Source organism: Arvicola amphibius, chromosome 17 (genome assembly GCF_903992535.2).
Source record: "Arvicola amphibius chromosome 17, mArvAmp1.2, whole genome shotgun sequence".
NCBI lineage: Eukaryota > Metazoa > Chordata > Mammalia > Rodentia > Cricetidae > Arvicola > Arvicola amphibius.
Window position 1 is genome coordinate 7,200,526 of NC_052063.2, and position 26,961 is coordinate 7,227,486.

The following is a 26,961-nucleotide window of genomic DNA, read 5'->3' on the forward strand; positions in this document are numbered from 1 at the left end:
CAGGCCCGCGGAGCGCTCAAACACCGCTGGGCCCCGCCCAGCCCAGCCCGGACAGCGCGCGCCCGCGCACGCAAATCCGCCGCCAGAGGGCCGGCCGCCCCGCGCGCGCCACCCAGCTACCGCCGCTACCCTCGGCGCGTGCCCGCAGGCCCTGGGATTGCATCATCGCGTGCGCGGAGGGGCGGGGCTAAGACGCGGGGGCGCGCCCAGCCCCGGACGTGGCACGCTGGGTCCGCCCCCCCCTCCTCGTCGCGTCCCGACAGCCGGCGCGTGCCCGCGAGTCTGAGTTTCCCCTTACTCGGTCTGGTAGCGGAACCCGGAGGCGGGAGGCGGGGCGAGCCGAGAGGCGGGTGGTCCTGTGGGCGGAGCCAAGGTTGGGAAGGGGCGGGGCTCCTGAAGCCGAGTTGCAGCCACGTCCCACGGTACCCCCGGTGAGGCCGCCCGGGCTTGGAGGTCTTCGGCGTTCCAGACATGTCCGAGGTGAAGAGCCGGAAGAAGCCGGGGCCCAAGGGGGCTGCCGGCGAGCCCGAGAAGCGGAGCGACGGCAGGAAGAACCCCGAGGCGCGGGGAGGCGGGGGTTGGGCGGACCCCCGCACCGGGCTCAGCCTGCTGTCGCTGGCGACGTGCTTGGGCCTGGCCTGGTAAGTGCTCGGTGCAGCAGGCCGCCTACCCACTCTTGCTTGAATGCGCTCACTTAACTGTTCTGCTAGCTAGCATGCTCCTGTCGCTGTCCCCGAAAGTCTGGGAACGAGTCACCCGAGATGCGGCGCACACTTCATTCCGCGCCTACTGTCCACACGTAACAAGTTTGCACATAGCTGAAAACCGCTACTTCCCGTCCACTCTGCAACTTTGCAGATGAGTTTGCCCCACCCCACCCCACCCCACCCCACCCCAAAAAACGCACAAAGGAAATGTCTGGAGCCTAAAAAAGAGTTCGTTTTTGCTGAAAAATAAATGCTAATGAGGCTTTCTTGTATTTAGAACAGTGTGCCTACATTAAAACTATAGTCCTTTAGAAACTACAGGGAAACCCTGTCTCGAAAAACCAAAAAAAAAAAACCTATAGTCCTTTTTTAAAAAGATTTTGTATGTGTATATGAGTATGTGTATGTGCACGTGTGTGAAGGCGTGTGTGCACGTGTGTGAAGGCGTGCAAGGAACCCAGAGAGGGTGTCAGATCCCAAGAGCTGAGGTTACAAATGGTTGTAAGCCACCAGGCATGCATGCTCTGAGCAGCTGAGCCATCTCTCCAACCCGGAGACAATAGCCTTATTCCTTAATTACAGGGTGAACGGTATGTAGCATTGTAAAGGATACTTGTTTTCACATAAGGCTAAACATCAGTAGTGTTTAAACCAAGCATATATTGGTGATGTATTCGTGCAATATGGAATAATCTTAAAGTAAGACTGACTTTGTTTTCTTTCCTATTTCTTACCTACTGCATCTTTGTAACAAAACTGATACATTAATACATTTTCATCATTGATAATCATTTAGTAAGAGAGCTAATAGATTCAGAAGCAACTCTGGATAGCCTTCAGTCTAGAATATTTTTAATGCTAGTACATTTCCATTTTAGTTTACTGGTGACACCCCAAGTCCTGGGGTTTTGGAGGGTGTATGGTTGAGTGGTTGGTTTGGTTTTTTGAGACAGGGTCTTAGGTAGCCTAGACTGGGCTAGAAGTCACTGTGTAGCTGAAGATGACATTGAACCCCTGAACCTCCCAAGTGCTAGATTACAGGTATTTGCCACCATACCCTACTTGTTTACTGGGTTTGTTTTCCAGTTAATAAAAATGTGTTAAAATGAAATGGGGATCATTGTTCTCTTTAAAAGGGACTTATTTAATGATGGTATTAGTGTTTGTGGAATATATTAATTTCGATCAGAAGAGAATAAATGTGTTGGATTTGCTGTTTTAAATAAACTACTCATGCCTTAAAATGTGTGCCCTTTTTTAGGTAAGGGGGGCATGCTACATTTTGGATTGGAAAAGAATATTACTGAGTTGGTTCACTCTAGGACAGCAGTTCTCAACCTGTGTGTTGCAACCCCTTGGAAGTCACATAACAGATATTTACGATTCATAACAGTAGCAAAATTACAGTAGCAATGAAAATAATTTTGTAGTTGGGGGTCACCACAACATAAGGAAATGTACTAAAAGGGCACAGTGTTAGGAAAGTTGGGGACCACTGCTCTGGAGCTTAATAAAAGTGGTTTTGGCTGCTAAATTTATTAATGCAGTTCCCATTAATTAGAGAAAACCTCATAATTCACGAAGTAAACTATATCACAAAACATTCAGCGTTTTCAGTGATTCTATGAGAGTTCAAAAAGGCCAGCAAGGTGGCTTATCTGAGCCGGGCGGTGGTGGCACACGCCTTTAATCCCAGCACTCGGGAAAGATAACCAACCTCCGCCTCTGACACACAGACACACGGACACACACACACACACACATTCACACCTCAAGCTTCAAAGGAAAACTAAGAATAAAACTTTAAAAGTCATGCTTCATCTCAGGAATTTGGTGTTAGGGAATAGAAAGGCAAAACATGTTACTCGTTAGAAAGATTTTTGTATACCCTGAGCTCTGTCTTTGCAAAGTGATTTTTAAAATGTCAAATCAAAATTATGAAGCTAGAGTGTAGCTCGGTGGTAAGGGACTTGCCTGGTGTACATGAGGCCTTTGGTTCTGTTCCCAGTTTTATCAAAAAAAAAAGGTTATGTGCATTCTTTAAATGGGTAGAGCCTATGACTGTTACTAAAACAGCTAATGGTTAATTGTTCTTGGGAAGTATTTTACCCCTAGACTGGAATATATGTGCTGTTTATAAGAAAATTTTTATGGTAAATTTAGGGACAAGCTTTAACCTAGCAGGCTATTTGCAAGTGTGTCTCAAATATTTCCCATCTCATAACATTGCTAATGGCACACTGGAATTTTTACAGCCGTTGATCTCATGACACAACACATAGGTAAGCCCCTAACACTTCAGGATCTAGAAATTGACCACCACATATTTATTAAATACTGTACTTAGTCTATTCTGGTTGTTAAAACAGAAAATAACTGTGTCAGCATAAACTGCTTTTCCATCTCATACTTTGTACACTTAAGCTAGAAACCATAAATGTTTGGAAGATTGGGAAGTACAAAGTACATGACAAATCTAAAGGTATATTGCTTTCACCTTTCCATTGAAGTTTAGATTTACTTTCTGTCTTAGTTACTTTTCTGTTGCCACAACAAAACACCATGACCAAGGCAACTTATAAAAACATTTAATTCAGGGCTTATGGTTCCAAAGGGTTGGTCCATGATTGGAGGGGAACATGGTGCCGAGCAGGCATATCACTGGAACAGTAGTGGAGTTCTTAAATCTGATCCCCAAGCAAGAAGCAGAGAGTATATACTAACGGAGAAATGGAAAGGGCTTTGAAACCTCAAGGCTCACCCAGTGACACACCTCTTCCAGCAAGGCTGCAATCGGACTTTTCTTTGGGTAGCCAGCTCACAAGTGATGACATGGAGATTTCTTCTTAATTATGAAGGCTCGGCCTTTAGCATAGGCTTGTTCCTAACTAGCTCTTATAACTTAAATTAACCCATTTCTATTCATCTATGTTCCATCACGGGGCATTACCTCTCATACCTTGCTCCTCCTGCTTTCTCTCTCTGTCTCCTGAGTCTCCTCCCTTCTTCCCAGAGTCCTCTCTGTCCCCAGATGTCCAGCCGAACCTCTTCCTGCCCAGCTATTGGTTATTTAGCTCTTCATTAAACCAGTCGGAAGGTGCCTTAGCAGAGACACGTCTTCACAGTGTAAACAAATATTCTGCAACACAAGGCCACACCTCCTAATCCTTCCCATACAGCTCCACCAATTAAGGACTAAGTATATTTACTAGAGTGGTATCGCTGAGTCTTAGGGTAGGTAGATTGTAACCCAGTCTAGCCTCAAACTCATGGCAATCCTGGTACTTCCTCCTCCAAGGACTGGTATTACAGGCATGAGCCACCAGTCCCAACCTTGCCCTGGTTTTAAATAATAGAATATAGGGGCTGGAGAGATGGCTCAGCACTTAAGAACACTGGCTGCTCTTCCAGAGGTCCTGAGTTCAATTCCTAGCAACCACATGGTGGCTCAAAATCATCTGTAATGAGATCTGGTGCCCTCTTCTGGCATGCAGGCATATGTGCAGACAGAACACTGTAAACATAATAAATATTTTTGAAAAATTAAGTAATAAAATATAGTCAGTGTTCCCTTAAATATTAGGTAGCCGAAGATGCTATGAAACAATGTCAGATGGTTATTGACTCTAATAGTGGCCCTTAATGAACCATAATAACTGCTTCCTGTGATTACTCTTTCTCATTAAGTTGAAAGAGGCAGAGAAATCCCTTAGTCATAAGTTCTCAGTCAGCTGTCTGCCACCATGTATGCTGTACACCATTCATTAACACGGGGTCCTCAATTTGTGCAAAGTCTTGACAGACTTCAATGGATGTGAAGGGGTGAGGAAGATTGCTTTTGGAAGGTCTACACTAAAAGCTGGTTTGCTTTCTGGGTCTCTTTCTCCTCCTACATCTAACACTTAAGGCCTTACCTCTCTGATAGTGAAGAAGGTCCAAAACAAAGTCCTGCTGCCATGGAGACTTACAGATGATCAATCCATTCCCTGCTTCATTTGTTACCAAACCAGCCCTCCCGTCCAGCTTAGTGTTCAGTGGTAGGCTTAAGGCTTCGACCAGAGCAAACAGAAGGGAGTCTCTCACGCCTGTAAACAGGCAGCGTTGGCATGGAGGACAGGTGGGAACATGCACAAAGGGAGCCAACAGAAAGGGCTAAGGAGCACTTGCCTGCCTAGCATCTGCGACACCCTGAGAGTCTCACCCTCTGCACTAGGGAAGACGCTAGGGCAGAACTAAACAGTGGATGCCGGGTCCTGAGTGATTTGTTACACTCTGAGCATTGCTCTTGTGTTCTGTGAATATGAACCTGTTTTATGTCTCCAAAATCCCTATGAGATATTATTGTCCCTACCTTCTAGGTGAGGAAACACTAGCAAACCAAACAATTAATTTGTCCAAGGTGGTTCGTTACACAACTAGTAAGTGCAGAGACAAAACAGCCTAGCCTTAGCCTCTGTGATATGTTTGCCTCCCTTCAGTATTGACCCAAAATAAGATCAAGTTTCCGAAGCTGGGCATAGTGGCCCACACCTCTAATCCCAGCCCTCGGGAACCAGAGACAGGCAGATCTCTGTGAATTGAAAGCCAACCTAGCCTACATAGTAAGTTCCAGGCTAGCCAGGAATACACTGTGGGATCCTGTCTTGAAAGTAAATGAGAATTCTGAGAATAGAGGAATGGAGAAGATCAATGGCTTAGTGGTTAAGAGTACTTGCTGTTCTTGCAGAGGATGCAGGTTCTGTTCCCAGCACTTACAACTGTCTACAGCTTCTGACCCCCACTTCTAGCCTCCTTGTGCACCAGTCACACATTTGGTACATATGCATACATACATATATACATGCATACATACATGTAGGTAAACACGCACACACATCAGTTCCGCATCAGTCCTTTCTTCTGCTAGAAGCTGTACCCTTTAGTAGACTCTAACTGCAGGTCTTTGACAACCTTGTCTAAAGAGAAAGACTGGGAACTGCTCCTGTCCAAAGATGCCTCTGGCTCATTAGCCAGGAATAAAACACCTTGGGCATAAACCTGATACCATTTGAAGAACATGATTCTTCGGGACCGAAGCAGCCCTCCTTGGGCATACTTTCTTGACTTCTAGAAAATAAACCATTTTCTTCCATAATTTCAAATGAGTCCATACTTATGAAATATATACATGTAATGACTCTATCTGTCCTGCCAGCCAAATAATGACACCAAGACTTATTGTTAATTATAAAAGCTCAACCTTAGCTTAGGCTCGTTCTTAGCTAGTTCTTATAACTTAAATTAACCCTGTCTTTTAATCTACATTCTTTTATGTGGCCCAGTACCTTTACTCTGTACTGCCCACTCTGCTTCCTCTGCACCTGGCTGGCGACTCTGCCTTTCTTCTTCCCTGAATGCTCTCTGCCCCAGAAGTTCCACCTAACCTCTTCCTGCCTAGCTATTGGCCATTCAGCTCTTGATTACGCCAGCAGCAATACACCTTCACACAGTGCACAGACATCCCACATCCACAGGTGGAGAATGCGTTGTAACTCAGCAGCACTGTGGGCATCTTTTTCTCCTCATCACTGGAACTAAGGCAGCAGCATGCTGCTTTTTGCTTGTTTGTGTTGTCTCCTTGTAACAAGGGGGACTCTTACTTTGGCAAGAGGCTAACCTAAAGGAGAAGGTGGAGATAGGTATCAGAGGTATTTGCACTAACCTGACACTATTCAAGCATTGCTTAAAGCTTAAATCTGAAGAGAAAGCCAACAGTAGATAGCATTAAAATATCTAATAAAATCAAAAGCCTCCAGCAAGGCATTAGTTCTTCATTCCTATAATCTCAGTACTTGGGAGGCTGGAGAGGCTAATCTGGGTTATACTGTTTAAGATGGGTTATACAGTGGTTTGAGGCCAGCCTGGGCTACATGAGACTCTGCCTCCAAAAACAAACATAACAAAAACAAAAAGGAAAAAAGGTGCTGGAAAAAAGGTGCTGTAACGCTTTATTTTTATTTTTAAATGTCTGCCCCCCCCCCCCTCTCTCTCTCTGTATGTGTGTGTTTGTGTGTCTGTGTCTGGGTGTGGGGGTCTTCTGGAATAACAGCAAGGGCTCTTAATCTTTGAGCCATCTTTTCCAGGCTCAGTAAGGCATTTTTTTAATGGATCAACTTTTACTCAACGCCTCCTGTAGTAATGTTTTTGTTCTGAGTAAACTTACTCCTGTGTGGGATAAGTGTGTGGAGTAACACATGCAATAACAGATAATAAAACTAGTCACTGAAATGAGCTCATTTACTGGGCGGTGAGTCTATACTACTAAAGAGGGAAAAACACTTAAAATTATAATATGACAAAAGCAATTATGGGATGTAACTCAGTTGTAGAGCACTCACCCAGGATGCCCCAGATTCTAGGTTTGTTCCCAGCATTAACAAAAATGAAAAAACAAAAAGATGGAAGGAAAAATTGTCTAATCATCATCCAACTTTAAAAATTAGGAAAATCATGCTTTTTACATGGGTTTTGCTTAAAAGTTTATATAAATACACAAAAGAGAAATTGATCTCTACTAATTCCTGGGTGGGGGGCGTTCTGAGACAGGGTTTCTCTGTAGCTTTGGAGCCTATTCGGGAACTGGCTCTGTAGACCAGGCTGGCGTCAAACTCGCAGAGATCCGCCTGTCTCTGCCTCCTGAGTGCTGTGCTAATTCTATAAACTGGGATTATATGATAGACATTAACCTGCATCATCAAAAGAAACTTATTTATTCCAACACTGTAAATATTTGTTTAGCAAAAGTGTCCATTTTAAATTTACACAGTCTTACGAGTAGTCAGTCCAGTGAGATCATTTTAAGTTCAAAACACGGGCGTCTGTTGGAGGATACACACAGATGCACTCCGAGAGCCGTCTGTTGGAGGATACACACAGATGCACTCCGAGAGCCCTCTCAACTCTGTGAAACGTTGGTGTCTCTTGTCTTTCACTAGAAAAGTATTATAAAGTATGATCAGTAAGTGATCCTCAGCTTGGCTGCACTGATTGCCTGGGAAGCTGTTAGACTATTCAATATCCAAGCCATATCCATGACTAGTTAATTAAGAATTTCTGTAAGTGGCAATCCAGTTATGGGTGTGTTAAAGCTGTCTGGTCATTGGTTCCAATATGGAGGGAAGATTTGCAACCACTAATCTAGATCCTGCACTTTGTTGTTGTTGTTGTTGTTGTTGTTGTTGTTGTTTTTCGAGACATTTATTGTTTCAGAGATTAGGATAAATTGTCTGGCTAACTCAGTAAAGCATCAGATTCTTAGAGATCAGAGTAGCTTTTTTAAATGTGTGTGAGTATTTTGCCTGTATGTATTGTGCATCACATGTGTGCCTGTTGGCAGTGCGGGTGAGAAGAGGGCACTGGATCCCCTGGATCTGGAGTTATAGACAGTGTGAGCTACCATGTGGGTGCTGGGGATAAAACCCATGTCCTCCAGAAGAGCAGCCCAGTGCTCTTAACCACTGAGCCTCTCTCCAGCCCAAGGATAGCTTCTTTTTTCTTTTTTGCTTCTACTCTACTATTTACCAGATGAAGAGACCACTCTAATTTTGTTTGCTTATGTGCTGGCTTCCAACCTGGGGTCTTTTACCTGTTAGATAAGCATCCTTCCTACCACTGCGTTCAGTCCTAATTGTGTGGGGGTGTGTGAGTGTGCCTGCGAGTACGTGTACACGTGTGTGGAGGTCAGAGGTCAACCTCTGTCCTCCCTCCTCAGAGGCAACAACCTTGTGTTTCAAGTAAGGGCCTCCCACTAAGATGGGGATTAGCTAATTTCACTGATTAGCTAAGGCTGGCAGATCCTTGCATATCTGCTTCCCTGGCTCTGGGATTACAAGGTCACCACCACGCCCAGCTTTCTAAATGGGTGCTAGGGATGGTGCTCAGGTCCTCATGCCTCCTGTAGAATGACAGCTACAGTATACCTATGAGCATATTGCTGAGGATAGTCAAACACAGAGTTTCTACAGCCTGCTTTGCGTGTTCTACTCTCACTCTGACAGTGGCTCTCTTCTGTATTTTTATTATTATAACCTTTTTTTAAACAGAGTCTCATGTAGCCCCCAGTTGACCTTTGAGCCTTCGACTCACTATGTAATGGAGGTTGACCTTGAACTTACGGTCCTCCTGCCTCTGCTTCCCTGGATGATACAATTACAGGTGAGGATAACATAGTCTGGATGAGAGTTTGAGGGACTTATAGTAGCTTGGTAGCGCTGCGCTTTGAGATCAAAGATTTTATTCCAAATGGTTCAACCCTAACTTCTTCCAAAATATTTTTTGTCCATCTATTAGAGATGCAGCTCAGCTTCACTCACTAAGCTGTGAACCCTGGAAAGAGGCAATGCTGACTCATCTTTGCATTGAGTTAACCCCGTCCCCTCCACACAGTAGGTGTCTGGATGGTGAAGTCAGCTGACAGACACTGCAGCAACCGTTCGAGAACGCACGTTGTTCTTATCAGAAGTGAGTGATAGTCATTATTTTCTTCTTCTCCAGGCTTGTATTTCAACAATCAGAAAAGTTTTCGAAGCTGGAAAACCAATACCAGTTGCTTCAAATAGAAAGCAGCGAGTTTCAAGGACTACAGACTAAAATCAGTTTAATGTCAGACAAGGTAATTCATTCATAACTTGCTTGAGGGGAGGTACTCCCGTCTTCTCTCTACTACCATGCTCGCACTTCAAGTCAAAGCTTCCTTACACCGTCACTGTTTTAACTCCTAAGTGGGCTTCCTACTTCCTGACATTCTCCCCAAAATCCAAGTTAGTTCCTGGAAAGCATTGAAAGTATGGTTTGCTTCAGCTGGGCATGATAGTACACACCTTTAATCCCAGCACTCTGTAGGCTGAGGCAGGCAAATCTCTGTGAGTTCAAGGCTGGCCTTTCTGCGTAGCAAGTTCCAGACATCCATGGCTAAGCAAACAAAGTATGGTTGATCTTTAGATATAAAATTATAACATGGGTAGCCAGGCGGTGGTGGTGCACACCTTTAATTCCAACACTTTGGAGGCAGAGGTAGGCGTATCTCTGTAAGTTTGAGGCCAGCCTGGTCTACAAGAGCTAGTTCCAAGACAGGCTCTAAAACTACAGCAAAACCTGTCTCGAAAAAAAAAAATTATAACATGGGACCAGCAAGATGGCTTAGTGAATAAAAGCTTTTGTTGCCAAGACTGATGCCCTCAATGCCATCCAGTCAACCAAACTTGAACTATTCCTAATTACAAGTGTTTTTCAGAGCAGGGTGGTGATCCCATCACTAAGAGGCAAGCAGATCTCTATGAGTTCAAAGCCAACGTGGTCTACAGAGTGCATTCCAGGGCAGTCAGGGCTATGGAGAGAAACCCTGTCTTGGTGTGGGAAGAAAATGTTTCTCAGAACTTGGGTTTAAATGAACTTCTTTGTTTTTCCTTTTTGTCTGTTTTTCTTTTTTGTTTGTCTGGGTTCTTGTTCGTTTGTTTGGTTTGGTTTTTGTTTCGTTTCTGTTTTTTGAGCCGGGGTTTCCCTGTGTAGGAACCCCGGCTATTCTGAAACTCTTTGTAGACCAGGCTGGCCTCGAATTATAGAGGTCCACCTGTCTCTGCCTCCTGAGTGCTAGGATTAAAGGCGTGCGCCACCACAACCGGCTAAATGAATTTCTAATTGCGGTGTGACTATACACATATTAAAGTGACTTAGACATTCCGTCTTCTTTTAGTAGCTAGCTCTGCTACACATGTGTCATCTATTTCCTGACTAGCACATTGTTTCATGCGGTACATTGGTCCTTTGTTCTGATGGCCATACTGAATTCCCTCAAGGGTTTCCTGCATCTCCATTATTTCAGATACTGACTTCAGCACATCATCTTCCATGTCCACCAAGATATAATCAGACGTGTCTCTCCCACATGCCAGTTCTCAAATAGCCACTCTGAGGCTGTTCCTCTAACACCTAGAACTAGAACTAGTTCACAGAGGATGTTCATAGCTCTTAGCAGGACCCTAGAATGTCTGATCAGAAGATCTAAAGCATTGTGCGCGCCGTCAAGTTTCTTGCACAAGGCCTGGCAAAAGATGAGCACTCAAGGCACAGTATGTGGCAACTAATAATGTAATAGGCACTGCAAAATGTTCTGACTAATAGGGCCAGGGCTGTGGGTGTGTCTTAGAAGTGTTAGGAATCATCCAAGCGTTTTTTAATGGTACCTCACAATGTTCTTAGCATTTTCAAATGCTTACTCTTGTAAGTAGTATGTAAAATGACTTAGAGAAGACAAGAATATTATATAGCACTGGTGGAATACTTTGCTTGGTCACTGAGTCTGGGTGAGGACTCCACCAGTGTTTTCCTATGACTCCCTTTGTTATAGTGCGTGCAGATTGCTCTGCTTTCTGGGTTAAGCTGCTGCAGGGCAGAGCTGTGTCCTGTTCAGTGTTCTGTCTCTGGACAGTGCTGCAGACATTCGATAGCTTAATAGTCACTTCTAGGTCTTTTCGTGATCTCTAAAGTTTTCATCCACGTGAGGCTGGAGACTAGTGAAGTCCGTGGCACGGCCTTTCCAAATACCCGAGCCCATTCTGAGAGGCCCTAGAGGCTTGTCCTGGTTTGCAAATAAACACTGCCGTTTGATGGAACTTGCCTCAACTACTTCTATAAAAATCCATTTTTGCCTCTTTACAATCCAGTTCTAGTTCTTTCTCTGTAAGAAGTTAGCAAAAATAGTAATAAAGTTTCAGCCAGAAACTTCCAAAATTGTAGGCTTTAGGAGAGGTAGCAAGTTTTAGACTGTTGCAGTTCCCTAAAAGCCAGTTAGCCATGAAAAGGACATCTATGTTACTTCCCATTGTCATGAAGAAAGAAACTCCAGTATACTTCAAAAACGTGAACATCATTTCTTTCAACTATGCCCTCATGAAAAAGGTGTGTTAGATAACTAGGATTATGAGTTCAAGAATATATTTTTCCAACATAGGGCTACTCTACTAAATTTGTTAAAAAAAACTATTAATGATGAATGTTTCTGTCCATGTGATTCTGGTGTACTTGGATATTTTAGGTATCTTCAGAATTTGAACCTTGTCTATGTCATACTCCTGATTGTTAAAATATGTTTCTCTAATATAAAAATGATTAAGTAGCTCGGGATTGTTTGTGTCGTAAATGCAGCTGGAGTCTACTGAAAGTATCCTGCAGGAAGCTGCATCATCCATGGCTTTGATGACCCAGTTTGAGCAAGAAGTGTCTGGCCTCCAAAGATCCATACATGACATTGAGAACAGTAAAGAGACGCTCACTCAAAAGATGCAGAGCCTTAGTGAGAAATTCCAGACCATTACAGATTTCTGGAAGAGAACCCTGGCAGAGATGAGCAATAATACAGCCATTTTCAAATCAGAAGCAAAGCATATACATTCTCAAGTTACCATGAAAATTAACTCAGCCGAGCAAGAAATGAAACTGCTCACTGAACGGCTAAAAGATTTGGAAGACAGCACACTACGAAACATCAGAACAGTAAACAGGCAAGAAGAGGAGGATCTTCTCCGAGTAGAGGCACAGCTCAGCTCCAATACAAAAGCCGTTGAGAAGCTAGAAGAAGAGCAGCACTCACTCCTAGCCAGAGATGAGGAGCTGACCAGTAAACTTGCCGACTATGAACCCAAAGTTGAAGAGTGCAAGGCCCATTTGCCAGCTATAGAAAATGCGATCCACTCTGTCCTCAGAGTCTCTCAGGACCTGATGGGGACAGAAAAGAAAATGGAAGACCTCACTGTGCAGATGTTTAACATGGAGGATGACATGCTAAGGGCGGTGTCTGAAATAATGGAGATGCAGAAGACCCTTGAGAGAATTCAGTATGACAATAGCATACTAAAGATGCAAAACGAACTGCTGGTTCTCAAAGGAAAAGTTCACGATTTCATAGCATATTCAAGTTCAGGAGAAAAGGGGACTTTGGGAAAATATAACCTAGAAAATAAGGGAGCCGATGATTATTAAGTTTACTGTGTACCTTTTGATGGACTGTATTATTAAATGGAGATCAGTCCATTCTACATTAAAGAAATGGCTCTGCCTCACTTTACCAGAGAATAAGTGGAGTATGGACCACATGATCACACTTTTATCTTTTTAAGCTGTAAAACTTACTTTAACCATTTCAAATAGAAATAATTCTGCTGGGGCTGGAGAGATGGCTCAGTGGTTAAGAGCCTGTTCTTCCAAATGTCCTGAGTTCAGTTCCCGGCAACCACATGGTGGCTCACAACCATCTGTAATGAGGTCTGGTGCCCTCTTCTGGCTTGCAGAAGACATACACACAGACAGAATGTTATATACATATATATATATATATATGTATATATATATTTTAAAAAATAAATATTTTTTAAAAAAAGAAATAATTCTGCTGGGAGGTAGTGGGGCATACCTTTAATCCCAGCACATAGAGGCAGCAGCAGGTGGATCTCTGAGTTCAAGGCCAGCCTGGTCTACAGAGGGAGTTCCAGGACAGCCAGGGCTACACAGAGAAACCTTATCTCAAAAAAGAGCCGGGTGGTGGTGGCACACGCCTTTAATCCCAGCAATCGTGAGGCAGCAGCAGGTGGATCTCTGAGTTCGAGGCCAGCCTGGTCTACAAGAGCTAGTTCCAGGACAGGCTCTAGAAACTACAGGGAAACCCTGTCTCGAAAAACCAAAAAAAAAAAAAAAAAAAGCAAAACAAAAAACAAAGAAAAAGAAAAACAAAATAGTTCTAAAATATATATTGCTCTACTTTTTAGGCAACATATTTAATATTTACATGTCTTCCCACTAACTAATAGACATTATTATGAATTGTATTTATTATACTAGAGATATGTGTGTGTATTTAGAGACATAGATATCTATATATAGATATCCATAGCAAATACTGAGACCATTTGCCATTTCTCTATGTGGCCCTAGTTTTCTGTTTTTCAAAGCTGTGTCTGTTTCTCATGCCTTTTCTGTCACCCGTTCTTGCAGTTGGTTGATAGCATGCCTGCCTCTGCAGCTTTTTTATATTCAGACAGCCAGGCTCATAGGGATTTTATGTAAAATGAAAGGTAATATGCCTTCAGGAGAGCCTGGGGCTCTCCTGTGAGGTGACGCTACCTTCTGAAAACAATGGCGCCTGGGAAGTAGTTTCCTTTTTGCAAAGGTTCTAAACTGTGTTACAGCTACTCATAAGAAATTTAAAATGTGAGTATATATGCTCTTACTCTGTCCTCATTAATATTTTCCATTAACCAGTTATGCTTTGAGGTATGAGCTTTTGGAGTCCTTTTTTGTACCTGGACTTTAATTTCTAAAGTTTGAACTGTGTGACACTAGAGTTTACTAACTATAACTAGTAGATACTTAAAGTAAAAGTATGCCAGTAAGCCTGTGCCTGTTTTAAAGATAAAACAACATAACAATAAACTGTGATCATTGTAATGTATTTATGTCATTATTTTAAAGATTCCCCAACTTATGAAACTAAGTTTGTTTTACATACTGATTTTATTTTTAAAACATTAGGGTTGGAGCTAGGCATGGTGGCATACACCTTTAATACTAGCATCAGGCTGAGCAGTGGTGGTGCACGCCTTTAATCCCAGCACTTGGGGGCAGAGGCAATGCAAGCAGAACTATGAGTTCAAATCCACCCTGTTCTACATAGTAAGACTATATCTCAAAACAACAACAATAATAATAATAATAAACAGTAACAGTAACGTAAGTTAGGGTCTTGCTGTGAAAGCTGGGGACTTTACCCAGCACTGACATGGGAAACTGGGTCTAGCAGTGCCTGCCTGTAATACCAGCACTGGAAGACAGAGGCAGAATGCAAATAGAAAACTATCGAAAGATCTGTCTGTGTATTCCTTTGCTAAGAAATTTGCCAAACTGGGCGTTGGTGGCACACACCTTTAATCCCAGCAGAGGCAGGTGGATCTCTATGAGTTCGAGGCCAGCTGGGTCTACAGAGCAAGTTCCAGGACAGCCAAAACTACACAAAGAAACCGGCTAGAAAAAGGAAAAAAAAAGAAAAAAGAAAAAGAAATTTGCCTTGGGGCTGAAGAGATGCTCGGTGGTTAAGAGCACTGGTTGTTCTTGCAGAACACCTGGCTTTGATTCCCAGCACCCGTATGATGGCTCACAACCATCTGTAAACTCAGCTTCTAGGGTAGCTGGCACACTCTTTTGACTTTTGCAGACAGCAGGCATGGCATGTATGTGGTACACACACACACACACACACACACATATGCAAAACATTCATATGCATAAAATAAATGTTTTTAATTTCATATTTATCAAAATTGTCATTGGAGAGACCTAGATACATTTAATGAATCTTCCTTTGCTCTTCTATATGTGTGTTGGAGCTTTTTGTTTTATTTCTGAGACAGGGTCTCAGTATGTAGCCCAGGTTAGTCTCAACTCACCATCTTCGTGCTTTTGCATCTCAAGTAACAGGGCCACAGGTATATGTAATGGCACAGGCTTCATTTTGTTGTGCTTTACCAATATTGTAATATACATTTTTGTATCTCTGTAACTGATCATAAATATTATACCAATTAGCTCACAGAGAGTACTGTCCATTTATTTAAAAATGCCAGCACAGATAAAAGCAGTTTTACAGCTAGGTGTGGCAGTGCATGTCTGTAACTCCAGGTTGAGGCAGGAAGAGTCCAAGTTCATGGCCAATTTGGCCTACACAGCAGGACACTAACAACAACAGTCTTGCAGAATGAGAGGCTGAAGAGATAGATAGCTTTGTGGTTAAGACTGCACGCTGCTCCTGCAGAGAACCCGAGTTCAGTTCCCAGGACCCACATAAAGCTGTTCACAGTCCCCTGGAACCTCAACTCCTTCCCACTGTAAAGGATCCACCTCTCTTTAGGCCTCCATGGGCACTGACTGCTCTTCCGGGGGACCTGGATTCTATTCCCAGCACCCACATGGCAGTTCACAACTGCAACTCCAGTTCCAGGGTATTCGGTGCTCTCTTCTGACCTCCACAAGCACCAGGCATGCGAGTGTGGCATAGACACATGTGCAGACAGAACACCCACATACATGATATCATAAAAGAATTTTGGTTTTGTTTTTGTTTTTTGAGACAGGATTTCTCTGTGTAGCTTTGGAGCCTGTACCAGAACTTGCTCTGAAGACCAGGCTGACCTCGAACTCACAGAGATCTGCCTCCCGAGTGCTGGGATTAAAATCATGCATCACCATTGCCCGAACAAAGAATTTTTTTTTTTTTTTTTTGGTTTTTCGAGACAGGGTTTCTCTGTAGCTTTGGAGCCTGTCCTGGAACTAGCTCTTGTAGACCAGGCTGGTCTCGAACTCACAGAGATCCGCCTGCCTCTGCCTCCCGAGTGCTGGGATTAAAGGCGTGCGCCACCGCCGCCCGGCCGAACAAAGAATTTTTAAAATTACAAGATGAGCTGGAGCTATGGCTCAGCTGACAGAGTGTCTGTCTAGCATTCTTGAAGCACTGGGTTCTGTCCCCAACACTGTATAAAACCAGGCCTGAACACTTGGAAGATGGAAGCAAGAAGATCATAAATTCAAGGTTATCCTCAACTACATAAAGAACTCAAGGTCAGTCTGGACTGCCTGTAACTCTGTCTCTACATACACATGTACATACATGCATGCATACATTCATATGTAGTGACATTTTGTTTGTGTTTTTAAAAGAAAAGCTTGCAGCCAGGCAGTGGTGGCACATGCCTTTAATCCCAGCACTCAGGAGGCAGAGGCAGGTGAATCTCTGTGAGTTTGAGGCCAGCCTTGTCTACAAGAACTAGTTCCACCCAGCACTCGGGAGGCAGAGGCAGGCGGATCTCTGAGTTTGAAGCCAGCCTGGTCTACAAGAGCTAATTCCAGGACAGGCTCTAGAAACTACAGGGAAACCCTGTCTCAAAAAAAAAAAAAAAAAAAAAAAAAAAAAAGAACTAGTTCCAGGACAGGCTCCAAAGCTACACAGAAACCGCTGTCTCAAAAAACAGTAAATAAATTAATTAATGATTGATTGAATGAATGAATAAATAAATAAATAAATAAATAAATAAATAAATAAATAAATAAATGAAACTTGCCTGAAGAGCAGAGTGCAGAGCTTGGCCACTAGAGGCAAGCAGTGAAGGCACACACCTTTACTCTCAGGACTCGGGGACAGATGGATCTCTGTTAGATCAAGGCCAACCTGGGCTACACGAAACTGATCCAGTCTAAAAGAAACAAAGCTCACTCAAAGGTGATCCTAGCACTTGGGATCACATGCCCTTAATCCCAGCACTAGGGAGGTGGAGACAGGAATGATATGGCCGGGCAGAAAGAGGAATATAAGGCAGGAGGAGACAGGAGCTCAGTGCAGTCTGAGGTTTCAGAGAGACAGATGCTGTCTGAGGAAGCAGTCTGAGGACAGGATGCCCATTTGGTCTGAGCATTGGCAGAGATTAAGAACTCTAGTGGCTGGCCACTCTGCTTCTCTGATCCTTCAGCTTTCAACTCCCTAATAACTGACTCAGAGTTTTTATTATTAAGACCAATTGGAATCCGTGCTACATACATACATACATGCATGCATGCATGCATACATACATACATACATGCAACAATTTAAAGGACTAGCTAATGATGTAGCTTAGAGAAAAGCACCTGCCTGTCATCTGCAAGGTCCTGAACTTGAACTTGATCACCAGCACTGAAAAGGAAGGATGGGAAGGAGAGAGCAGGAAGGAGATATAGCCAAATAAATAAATAAAAAGATTTGACCAGAGCCGGGCGGTGGTGGCGCACGCCTTTAATCCCAGCACTCGGGAGGCAGAGGCAGGTGGATCTCTGTGAGTTCGAGACCAGCCTGGTCTACAAGAGCTAGTTCCAGGACAGGCTCCAAAGCCACAGAGAAACCCTGTCTCGAAAAACCAAAAAAAAAAAAAAAAAAAAAGATTTGACCATTTCTAATCTGTTAGCACATCATATTGAGTTTCCATTTTAGAAGTTCATAATAAATCCTCTCCTGAGCCACCAAATGAATCAAAGCAGTGACCTGGCCACCTAAGAATGAGCTCTTTCTAAGACGTCTTAGTTAAGCCATACTATTAAACTATGCTTACTCCACAGAAGTAGATGCCTTAGCCAGTGACAGCCTAGTGATAAAATAGACAAGAGACCTGTGGGAGAGTCTTCTGTTTGAGTTGATTTCATTGGCTAATAAAGAAACTGCCTGGCCCATTTGATAGACCGCCCCTTAGGTGGGTGGAGTAGACAGAACAGGAAGAGGAAGTGAGGTAGAAGGATCAGTCAGATGCTACACCTCTTCTAAGTTAGACAGACTGCCGTGCCTCTGCTCAGAGAGAGATGCGATGAAGCTCCAGCCCAAGATGGACGCACGCTAGAATCTACCTGGTAAGGCACCACTTTGTGGTGCTACACAGATTATTAGATATGGGTTAGTCAAGATGTGAGTAAGAGCCTGAAAATAATGGGCCAGGCAGTGTTTAAAAGAATACAGTTTCTGTGTAATTATTTTGGGGCATAAGCTAGCCGGCGATCAGGAGCAGGGCGGCAGGAACGCAGCCCGTAGCCCCACACTACAGAGACCTTTCTGTCCCTCTCACCCACAGGAGGCTTTTCAGCAAATAAGTGTATTGCAAAACATGATCCCTAAAAATAAAATATTTTGCAATTGCTACTTGATTTCCTTCCTATTTGTAGCTACCCATTAATGTCATGCTCCAAATAACTTTATCACAAGCAGACTTCTCTACCAAAAACACATTCTGGGTCACCTACTTTACCAGTCATTGATGTAGCATAAAGAAGAATTGATGAGAAAAAAATCAAATATACAGTGAAACCAAACGTGATGGAGCAAACGAGGCCTTGCTACCTTCAGTTAACTGGTCTACCTCATTTCAGCGAATCACCTCCTGTTACAGCCACTGCTTTTTAAATCTGCATTCAAAATACTATTCTGGGAACTAGGGATCTAGATCAGTGGGCAAAGCTGAGAAAGTGAGTTTGGAGCCCCACCACCCACATACAGTTTGGGCGTAGGTGGGCGGAGATGGCTCAGTGGCTAAGAGTGCTTGCAGAGGACCCAGGTTTGGCTCCCGGAGCTCACATGGAGACCCACAGCTTCCTGTAGTTCCGTTTCCAAGGCATCTGAGGCCATCGTCTGGCCCACATGGGCTCCTGATCTATGTATATATGTATATGTCTAACACAAGTATACGCACGTGTTTAAAAAAATCTTTTTTAAAAAATAATTTAGTATAGAGTTTTAGAGAGATGGCTCAGTGGTTAATAGCACTGGCTGTTCTTCCACAGGTCCCGAGTTCAATTCCCAGCAACCACATGGTGGCTCACAACCATCTGTAATGAGATCTGATGCCCTCTTCTGGCATTCAGGCATGCATGCAGAAAGAACACTGTATACATACATACATACATACATACATACATACATACATACATACATAAATTTAAAAAAAAAACTTGGGTACAGAGTGCATGCCTATAATTCCAGCTCTTGATGAAGAAAGAATGAACCTAGGATCCCTCCCAGCCAGTCTAGCCAATCGGTGATCTCCATGTTCATAGAGAGACCTTGTCTCAGAAAACAAGGTAGTGCCATGTATGGTGGCATCAGCCTTTGATCTCAGCTCCCAGGAGGCAAAAGCATATGGATCTGGTCTACACAGGACATTTCTGGCCAAAGGTACATAGTGAGACCCTATCTCAAAAAAAAAAAAAGAAAAAGAAAAAGAAAAAGAAAAAACATGGAAAGCAATAGTAGAAAACACTTGAGACACACATTGATTTCCTACCACCCACACACACACAAGAAGGACTAATCTGAGCATATTACATTTTGTTCTTAGATAAACTACATATATGTTAGCCAAAACAATCTCCAAAAGGTAACTGAGAAAGCCAGTAGAATCTAAGAACGATGACCCATCAAAAGCATTGAAGAAATGTCTAGTTACTCTAGAAAACCCCTGATGCCCGCAGGTTACACCGCGGTTCTTATCTTATGAAAGATGCTTTCAGCCCTCGGGTCTTCTTTTTGTTCCATGCCTTTTTTTTTTTTTTCTGAGTTTTAAATAATCAGTTTCTTGACAATCTGCTTCCAAAACTCAATAGCAAACTCCCCGAAATGAGAGACTACCCTGATCCTACTGGCATGCCCTCTGCAGCTTGGAAAGTTGTTGGATCAGACTGCTTCACCATCAGTAGAAAGCTACAGTATGGAGCATCCGAGGACAGCGTTGGAGGGGTCTGTCCTCTTCTTCTGCCATGTGGGCCCCAGGGCTTGAACTCAGGTCATCAGCTTGGCAATGAGCACCTTTACTCAGGGCTTCTCAGGGGCCCTGCCAATTCAAAGATTTTCAAAAGTGCATGTGTGCCTGCTATGTCTATGCAGGTACCCAGGAAGGCTGGACCCTGGTACCCTGGAGCTGGGGCTACACGTTTGCAAGCCACCTAGCATGGGTGCTGAGAACCAAACTCAGGTCCTCTGGAAGAGCAGCGTGTACTCTCCAGCCCCCTAGTTATACCTTAATAAAGTATTTTTTTAAATGCCTGAAATAGCTTAATAGAACTTTTTTTAAGCAGAAGGATCAGGAGTTTCACACCAGTCTGGACTGCATAGCAAGACTCAAGACTGTGTCTTTAAATTTAAAAAAAAAAAAACAAAACTTCTATGTAGCTGTGTGGCAGACCTTATCTAACATGTCCAGGCTCTGGTTCTGCCTCAACAGCACCAAGAAAGAAAAGCCAGGACTGATGGTTATCTAGAAAGCTAAGACAAACATAAGATCATTTGAGTCCAGACGTTCAAGACTAACTTGGGTAACACAGCAAGACCTGTCTGAAAAATAAAAACAAGAAAGGCAGCCGGGTGGTGGTGGCGCACGCCTTTAATCCCAGCACTCAGGCAGAGGCAGGCAGATCTCTGAGTTCAAGGCCAGCTTGGCCTACAGAGCTAGTTCCAGGACAGGCTCCAAAACTACAGGGAAACCCTATCTCAAAAAAAAGAAAGAAAGAAAGAAAGGAAGAAAGAAAGAAAGAAAGAAAGAAAGAAAGAAAGAAAGAAAGAAAGAAAGAAAGAAAGAAAGAAGAAAAAGAAAGAAGAAAGAGGGCTGGAGAGATGGCTCAGAGGTTAAGAGCATTGCCTGCTCTTCCAAAGGTCCTGAGTTCAATTCCCAGCAACCACATGGTGGCTCACAACCATCTGTAATGAGGTCTGGTGCCCTCTTCTGGCCTGCAGTCATACACACACAGACAGAATATTGTATACATAATAAATAAATATTAAAAAAAAAAAGAAAGAAGAAAGAGGAAAAAGAGGATATGCGGTCCCCTCAGTCTGAAACGATACCTAGGCGCATCTGGAGAGTTCTTCCTTTCTTCCATAGCTATGAAGAAAACACACCCCTGTGTCTGTTAGCTCACTCTGTTACAATATAGAGGACCAATGTTATAGGAACATCATCAGAAGTCACCTCCAATAATGTTTTATGAAACGTCTGGGTGTTTTCCTTATTCATTAACAATATACTTGAATTACTTTAAATCCTCTTTTCTAATTCCTTTTGGAGTTTTCTTGTTTTTTGTCTTTTCAGTTCTAGAATTCAAAACCCAGAGCCCCCAACCCAAGTCAGCACTTGTCCTTCAAAGCTGTGTTTTACGCTTTGCTTTCCCAAAGAGCAGTAAAGTCAAGGGGAGAAAAAACATGAACTTTAAGTTGAATTTTAAGTATCAAATTCTGACCAATTTAATCACTGTGGTATTCTATTTCCTTACAGTATCAGAAATGTGAAACTCTCATGGAACAGCTAAAGGCTTTTCAGATAACGGCTCGTCTAAAGGTCCTGCAGGAAGAAATTCAGGAGATGAAAATTTGGTCCAGCAGGATAGCCGAGAAACATGGTACACTGAATGACACGTTAGCAAGCCTTTCTCAAGACGTCGCAAAAGTTGACCAAGGTACAACTTCCACGGCCAAGGATGTGGGTCTCAAGGTTACAGGTGTGAAGACGGATCTACGCCGCATTTCCGGTTTGGTAACTGAAGTCGCATCTTTAACGGACTCCGTGCAAGAACTGGAAAATAAAGTCGGAAAAGTAGAAACGGCGACGGTGGAAAATATAGGGGCCCTCCTCTCAAGTAGCATTGACCGAACAGCGGCGCTCCGAAAGACGGCGAGTGAAAACGCCAGAAGAATGGACTCGGTGGCGACGAGGCTGGCTGAGCTCCAGAGCGATTTCGACGAGCACGCCGATAGGTTTTTAAGCTTAGAGAGCGACAGAGCGAAAGTCCTGAAAGCAGTGGCTTTCGCAAATGACCTCAAACCGAAGGTCTACAATCTGAAGAAGGACTTTTCGCGTCTGGAGCCTCTAGTGAGTGACTTAGCCCTACGCATTGGGAGGCTAGGATCTGACTTAATTCAACGAGAGAAAGAAATCGCTTTCTTGAAGGAAAAAATATCTAATTTAACAATAGTCCAAGCTGAGATTAAGGATATTAAAGATGAAATAACGCGTATTTCAGATTAGTTTGGAATGATTTAGAGAGAGGTAACTTTTTAGAAATGATATTTGTTATGAAAAGACTGATAATAGAAATTCTGATATTTTGGAATAAATTCCTTTTTGGGTTTGATACTATTTTAACGCCATAATACTTTTGTTTTGTTTTCGGTTTTTGTATTTCGACACAGGGTTTCGCTGTGGCTTTGGAGCCTGTCCTGGAACTAGCTCTTGTAGACCAGGCTGGCCTCGAACTCACAGAGATCCGCCTGCCTCTGTCTCCCAAGTGCTGGGATTAAAGGCGTGCGCCACCACCGCCCAGCTACGCCATAATACTTTTAACTTATTCATATATGTGTGTGACCGTGTAGGGGTGCCTGTGCAGGCCAGAGAGTATATTGGATCCTCGGATCCCCTGGAGCTGGAGTTAGGGACAGTCGTGAGCTGTTTGACGTGGGTGCTGGGAGCCGAGGGTGGGTCCTCTGGAAGAGCAGCATGCACTCTTCTTGGTTGGGCTATCTCTCCAGCCTCCGGTAATAAACAGACAGAACATTTGAATATATCAAAGAATTATGGTGAACCTTGTAACTTCCCCCTGGCGGACACACCTCTGAGCCTATCTGTGAGGGCCTTTCCAGAGGGCCTTCGGGGAGGTGGGAAGGCGCCCTGAGTGTGAGCCACCCATGGGGTCCTACACTGAGAAAAAAGAACGGAGGGAGGGGACCCGCACTCATCTCTCTCCACTTCTGGGCCTCACGCTTCTGTCAGGTAGGCCTTTCCTGCCAGGATAGTCGGCACCCTCATATCCTAAGCCAGAATAAACCCTTTTGGTTAGGTGTTTTGTCACGGCAGTGGGAAGCTAGACGGGGCAAGCAAGCTCTGAACCTTGCCTCTCTGGCAGCCAGGAAGCGTGTGTGGTTGGGACCCTTGCTGACGAAAGTCCCCTCTGGGGTCACGACTGGAGCAGCATACCCAATCAGAGGGAAAGAAACTAGAAAGGTAGAAAGGTTACAGCCGGGAGAACAATCTGGTAACAGTGAGTCCTTCCTGGCTTAGGGTATAGGGTAGGCCATACAAGAAACGCCCAGAACCTGTGGATCGCAACCTGTCTGTTTGCGTGCCAGGTACTTACATGATGATTCATGACAGTAGCAAAATTACAGTTATGAAGTAGCAATGAAGCCCTTTGGTGGTGGTGGTGGGGTCATCACAGCAGAGGAAGGTTGAGAGCCGCTGAGCCAGTGAGATGGGGAAAAGGAACGATGCTGTCTCACTGTGAGCCTGCCGTGTAAGAAACACCAAGGGTCTGGAGAGATGGTTCCGTCCTAAGATCACTGACTGCCGCTCCCACATGTCAGCGCACAACTGCCTGTCCCTCCAGTCGCAGGGCATCTCAGTCTCCCGTGTAGCCTCTGCTGGCACCAGGCACTCACATGGTACACAGACATACATTCAGGGAAAAATACTCATACACATTTTAAAAAAAGTAATTTTTTAAGAAAATTTATTTTACTTATTGTGTATACAGTGTTCGGTCTGCATGTTGTGATTCTTTTTATTTGTTTGTTTGACTTTTTAAAATAGAGTATCCCTGGCTGTCTTGGAACTCACTCTATAGACCACGCTGGCCTTAAACTGGGAGATACACCTGCCTGTGTCTCCCAAGTGCTGGGATAAAAGCTTGTGCCAGGACTGGAGAGATGACTCTGCAATTAAGAACACTGGCTGCTCTTCTGAAGGACCTGGGTTCAATTCCCAGCACCCACATGGCATTTCGCTGCTTTGTGTAATTCCAGTTTCAGGGGATCCAACGCTTTCAAACAGACACACATGCAGGCAAAACACCAATGAACATAAAACAAAATTAAGTCATTATTAAAAAAAGAAAGAAAAGGCATGTGCCACTAAGTCAGGCTTTTGTTAACATTATTTTTCTGAAGTAAATATTTTAAACACTCCCAAAATTAAAATTAAAAAAGGATAAGAGTGATGAATAGAGAAGGGAGGTTAGAAGGGGAGGATCTTTGGGGGCCACAGGAGATGGGAAATGGGGGTGCAGGGAAGGCTGCCACAGATGTTCTGCTGTAAGGATAGAGATGAGACGGGGAATGGATCTGAAGAGAACAGAGGGAGAAAAGAGTATCTGCCAAATGAATAAATCTGGTCTCTCTCTCTCTCTCTCTCTCTCTCTCTCTCTTCCTTTTTTTTTAATATTTATTTTTATTATGTATACAATATTCTGTCTGCATGTATACCTGAAGGCCAGAAGAGGGCACCAGACCTCATTACAGATGGTTGTGAGCCACCATGTGGTTGCTGAATTGAACTCAGGACCTTTGGAAGAACAGGCAATGCTCTTAACCGCTGAGCCATCTCTCCAGCCCCCTCTCTTCCTTTTTTTTTTTTTTTAAAGACAAGGTTTTTCTGTGTAGCCCTGGCTATCCTAGAACTCACTTTATAGACCAGGCTGGCCCCAAACTCAGAGCTCTGCCTGCCTCTGCCTCCCTTGCCTCTGCTGGGATTAAAAGTGTGTGCCACCATCACCTAGCTTGAATAAATAAATCTAAAGAAATAGAAATAAGAATAAGAATAGAGGGGCTGGAGATATGGCTCAGTGGTTAAGAGCACTGACTACTCTTCCAGAGGACCCGGGTTCAATTCCCAGCACCCACATGGCAGCTCACAACTGTCTGAAGATCCAGATGCAGGGAATCTGACACATTCACACCAATGCACATAAAATAAAGTTAAATAAGCTAAAAAAAAAAAATAAGAATAGAGAAAAAAAGAAAATATTGGAATTTTACTACTCGTTTTTAAGCTTCTCCTTCTAATCTCGTTCCCCCTACTCATTGCTCTGTCCCAACCCCCAACTCAAGAAGACACCCTGTAACCTAAGGGCTGCTCCTCCCAGGGCAGGCAGATCCACACCTCTCCTGCTTCCCACTCCCACCCCTCAGTCTCATCCCCAGCTCTGTAGCAGAAAACCTGCTGTCTTCTCTTTCCTCTCTGAACTCAGTGGATGGCAAAGACCTTCTTCTTCAACCTTCCTTCCCCAACTCATCCCAGTAGCCCAGCTTCCAGGAACCCCATGAACACACCAACTGAGCAGACCAGGAAAACAAACAACACACAGCCACCAACACACTCCACAAATCCAGAGAGGAAACAGAAACCAAAAAAACGAAACACCTACCCAGCAAAGACAAATCCAGAAACCAGCATCTAGATCTATAATCATGCCAAGCCCAGATACCTAGACATCATCATAAAAACACAATAGATTCAAGATGGTAGCAGCCTCCAGTACTTTAAGATAACTTGTCTTCCCCTTTTCTTTAAAGAGTACCAGTCCCTCTGGGCAGACTGTTATCTTGTTTCAGGAAATGGTTGCAGAAACTATTGACAATCACTGGGGGGTAGGGGAGGAGGTGGGGGGGACAAGGTCTTGGCAGGACTCTCCACACTTCCAAGCAAGACACAGCCCCACGCAGTCCTCTCTTCCACTCTCATCCCTTATGACACCCTAGCCTTTTCAGATTCCAATAAAAACAGATGTGGTTTTCTTATTCAGCATCCTGGCTCCAAAGATGTTACATACATTATTCCTAACCCTGGTTCCGTTCAATTGGGTGAGCTAATGGCCTTTCTCAAAGTTCTCGTGGAGTGCCAGACTCAGCCCGTTAACATTGTTTCTGACGGTCAGTATGCTGTGCATGCAGTTCGTGTGCTGGCCCTCTCTCAAGTCAGAGGCTCGCTGATCCCCACTGCCAACACTGTGCTGCTCATCCAAGATGTCTTAAGTCAGAGGACTGAGCTCCAATACCTGTCACATATTAGATCTCACTCCAAATTATCGATAATATTGACTCAAGGAAATGAGGGCACAGACACCATATTAACAGCCAGTATTGATCTCCTATAGAAAGCCAGGGCTCTTCACCAGCAGTTCCATCTGTCTCCACAGAATTTGTATAGACTTCTTCCAAAATTACCAGTTTCCCAATGTAAATATTTGTCCCAGGTATGTGCCACTTCTGCCCCCCCCCCCCTTACCTCTCTAAGACTGCTTCAATGTGCAGGGGTTATCCCCCGGGGTTTGTTGCCTAACGCCATCTGGCAGATGGATGTTATACACTATGGCCCCTTTGACAATGTTAAAGATGTACATGTGATACTAGATACCTGGTCCTCCTTTGTTTATGTTCTTGCCTATCTGTAGAAAATTACTTTAATACTTACTGAGAGATCGTCTTTTTTTTCCACTTGTCTAATCTTTAAAAGTTTTATGGGGGGGGGGGTTGGAGAGATGGCTCAGAGGTTAAGAGCATTGCCTGCTCTTCCAGAGGTCCTGAGTTCAATTCCCAGCAACCACATGGTGGCTCACAGCCATCTCTAGTGAGGTCTGGTGCCCTCTTCTGGCCTGCAGTCATACACACAGACAGAATACTGTATACATAATAAATATTTTTTTAAAAGTTTTATTGGTATATGTTCACGACACATGTGAAAGGAACACAAAAGCGAGTCGTAGAGACATTCCACTCAGGTTTATCACGTACTCTGGCTGTACTTCCCAACACCCTCCTGCAATTAGTCTTGATGTGCTTTGCCTTTCTGTGGCATGTCCTTAAACATTTCAAATCAAGCCAGATGTGCAGTCAATAGAATCA

General features: G+C 43.8%; 1 protein-coding gene across 2 annotated transcripts; it reads left to right on the forward strand.

Moving 5' to 3' along the window:
* The first annotated feature begins 340 nt into the window (after nt 1-340).
* Nucleotides 341-22,440, forward strand: LOC119803461 (IKBKB interacting protein). Of its 2 annotated transcripts, none has more exons than XM_038314804.1 (3): nt 341-641; nt 9,240-9,357; nt 11,889-12,998. In XM_038314804.1, the coding sequence occupies exons 1-3, from the start codon at nt 472-474 to the stop codon at nt 12,720-12,722; spliced, it is 1,122 nt and encodes a 373-aa protein (XP_038170732.1). In that variant the 5' UTR covers nt 341-471; the 3' UTR covers nt 12,723-12,998. The 2 variants fall into 2 exon arrangements, with proteins under 2 accessions (XP_038170732.1, XP_038170733.1); XM_038314805.1 differs by lacking the exon at nt 11,889-12,998 and adding an exon at nt 21,566-22,440 and having other exon boundaries at nt 350-641.
* The last annotated feature ends 4,521 nt before the right edge of the window (nt 22,441-26,961 follow it).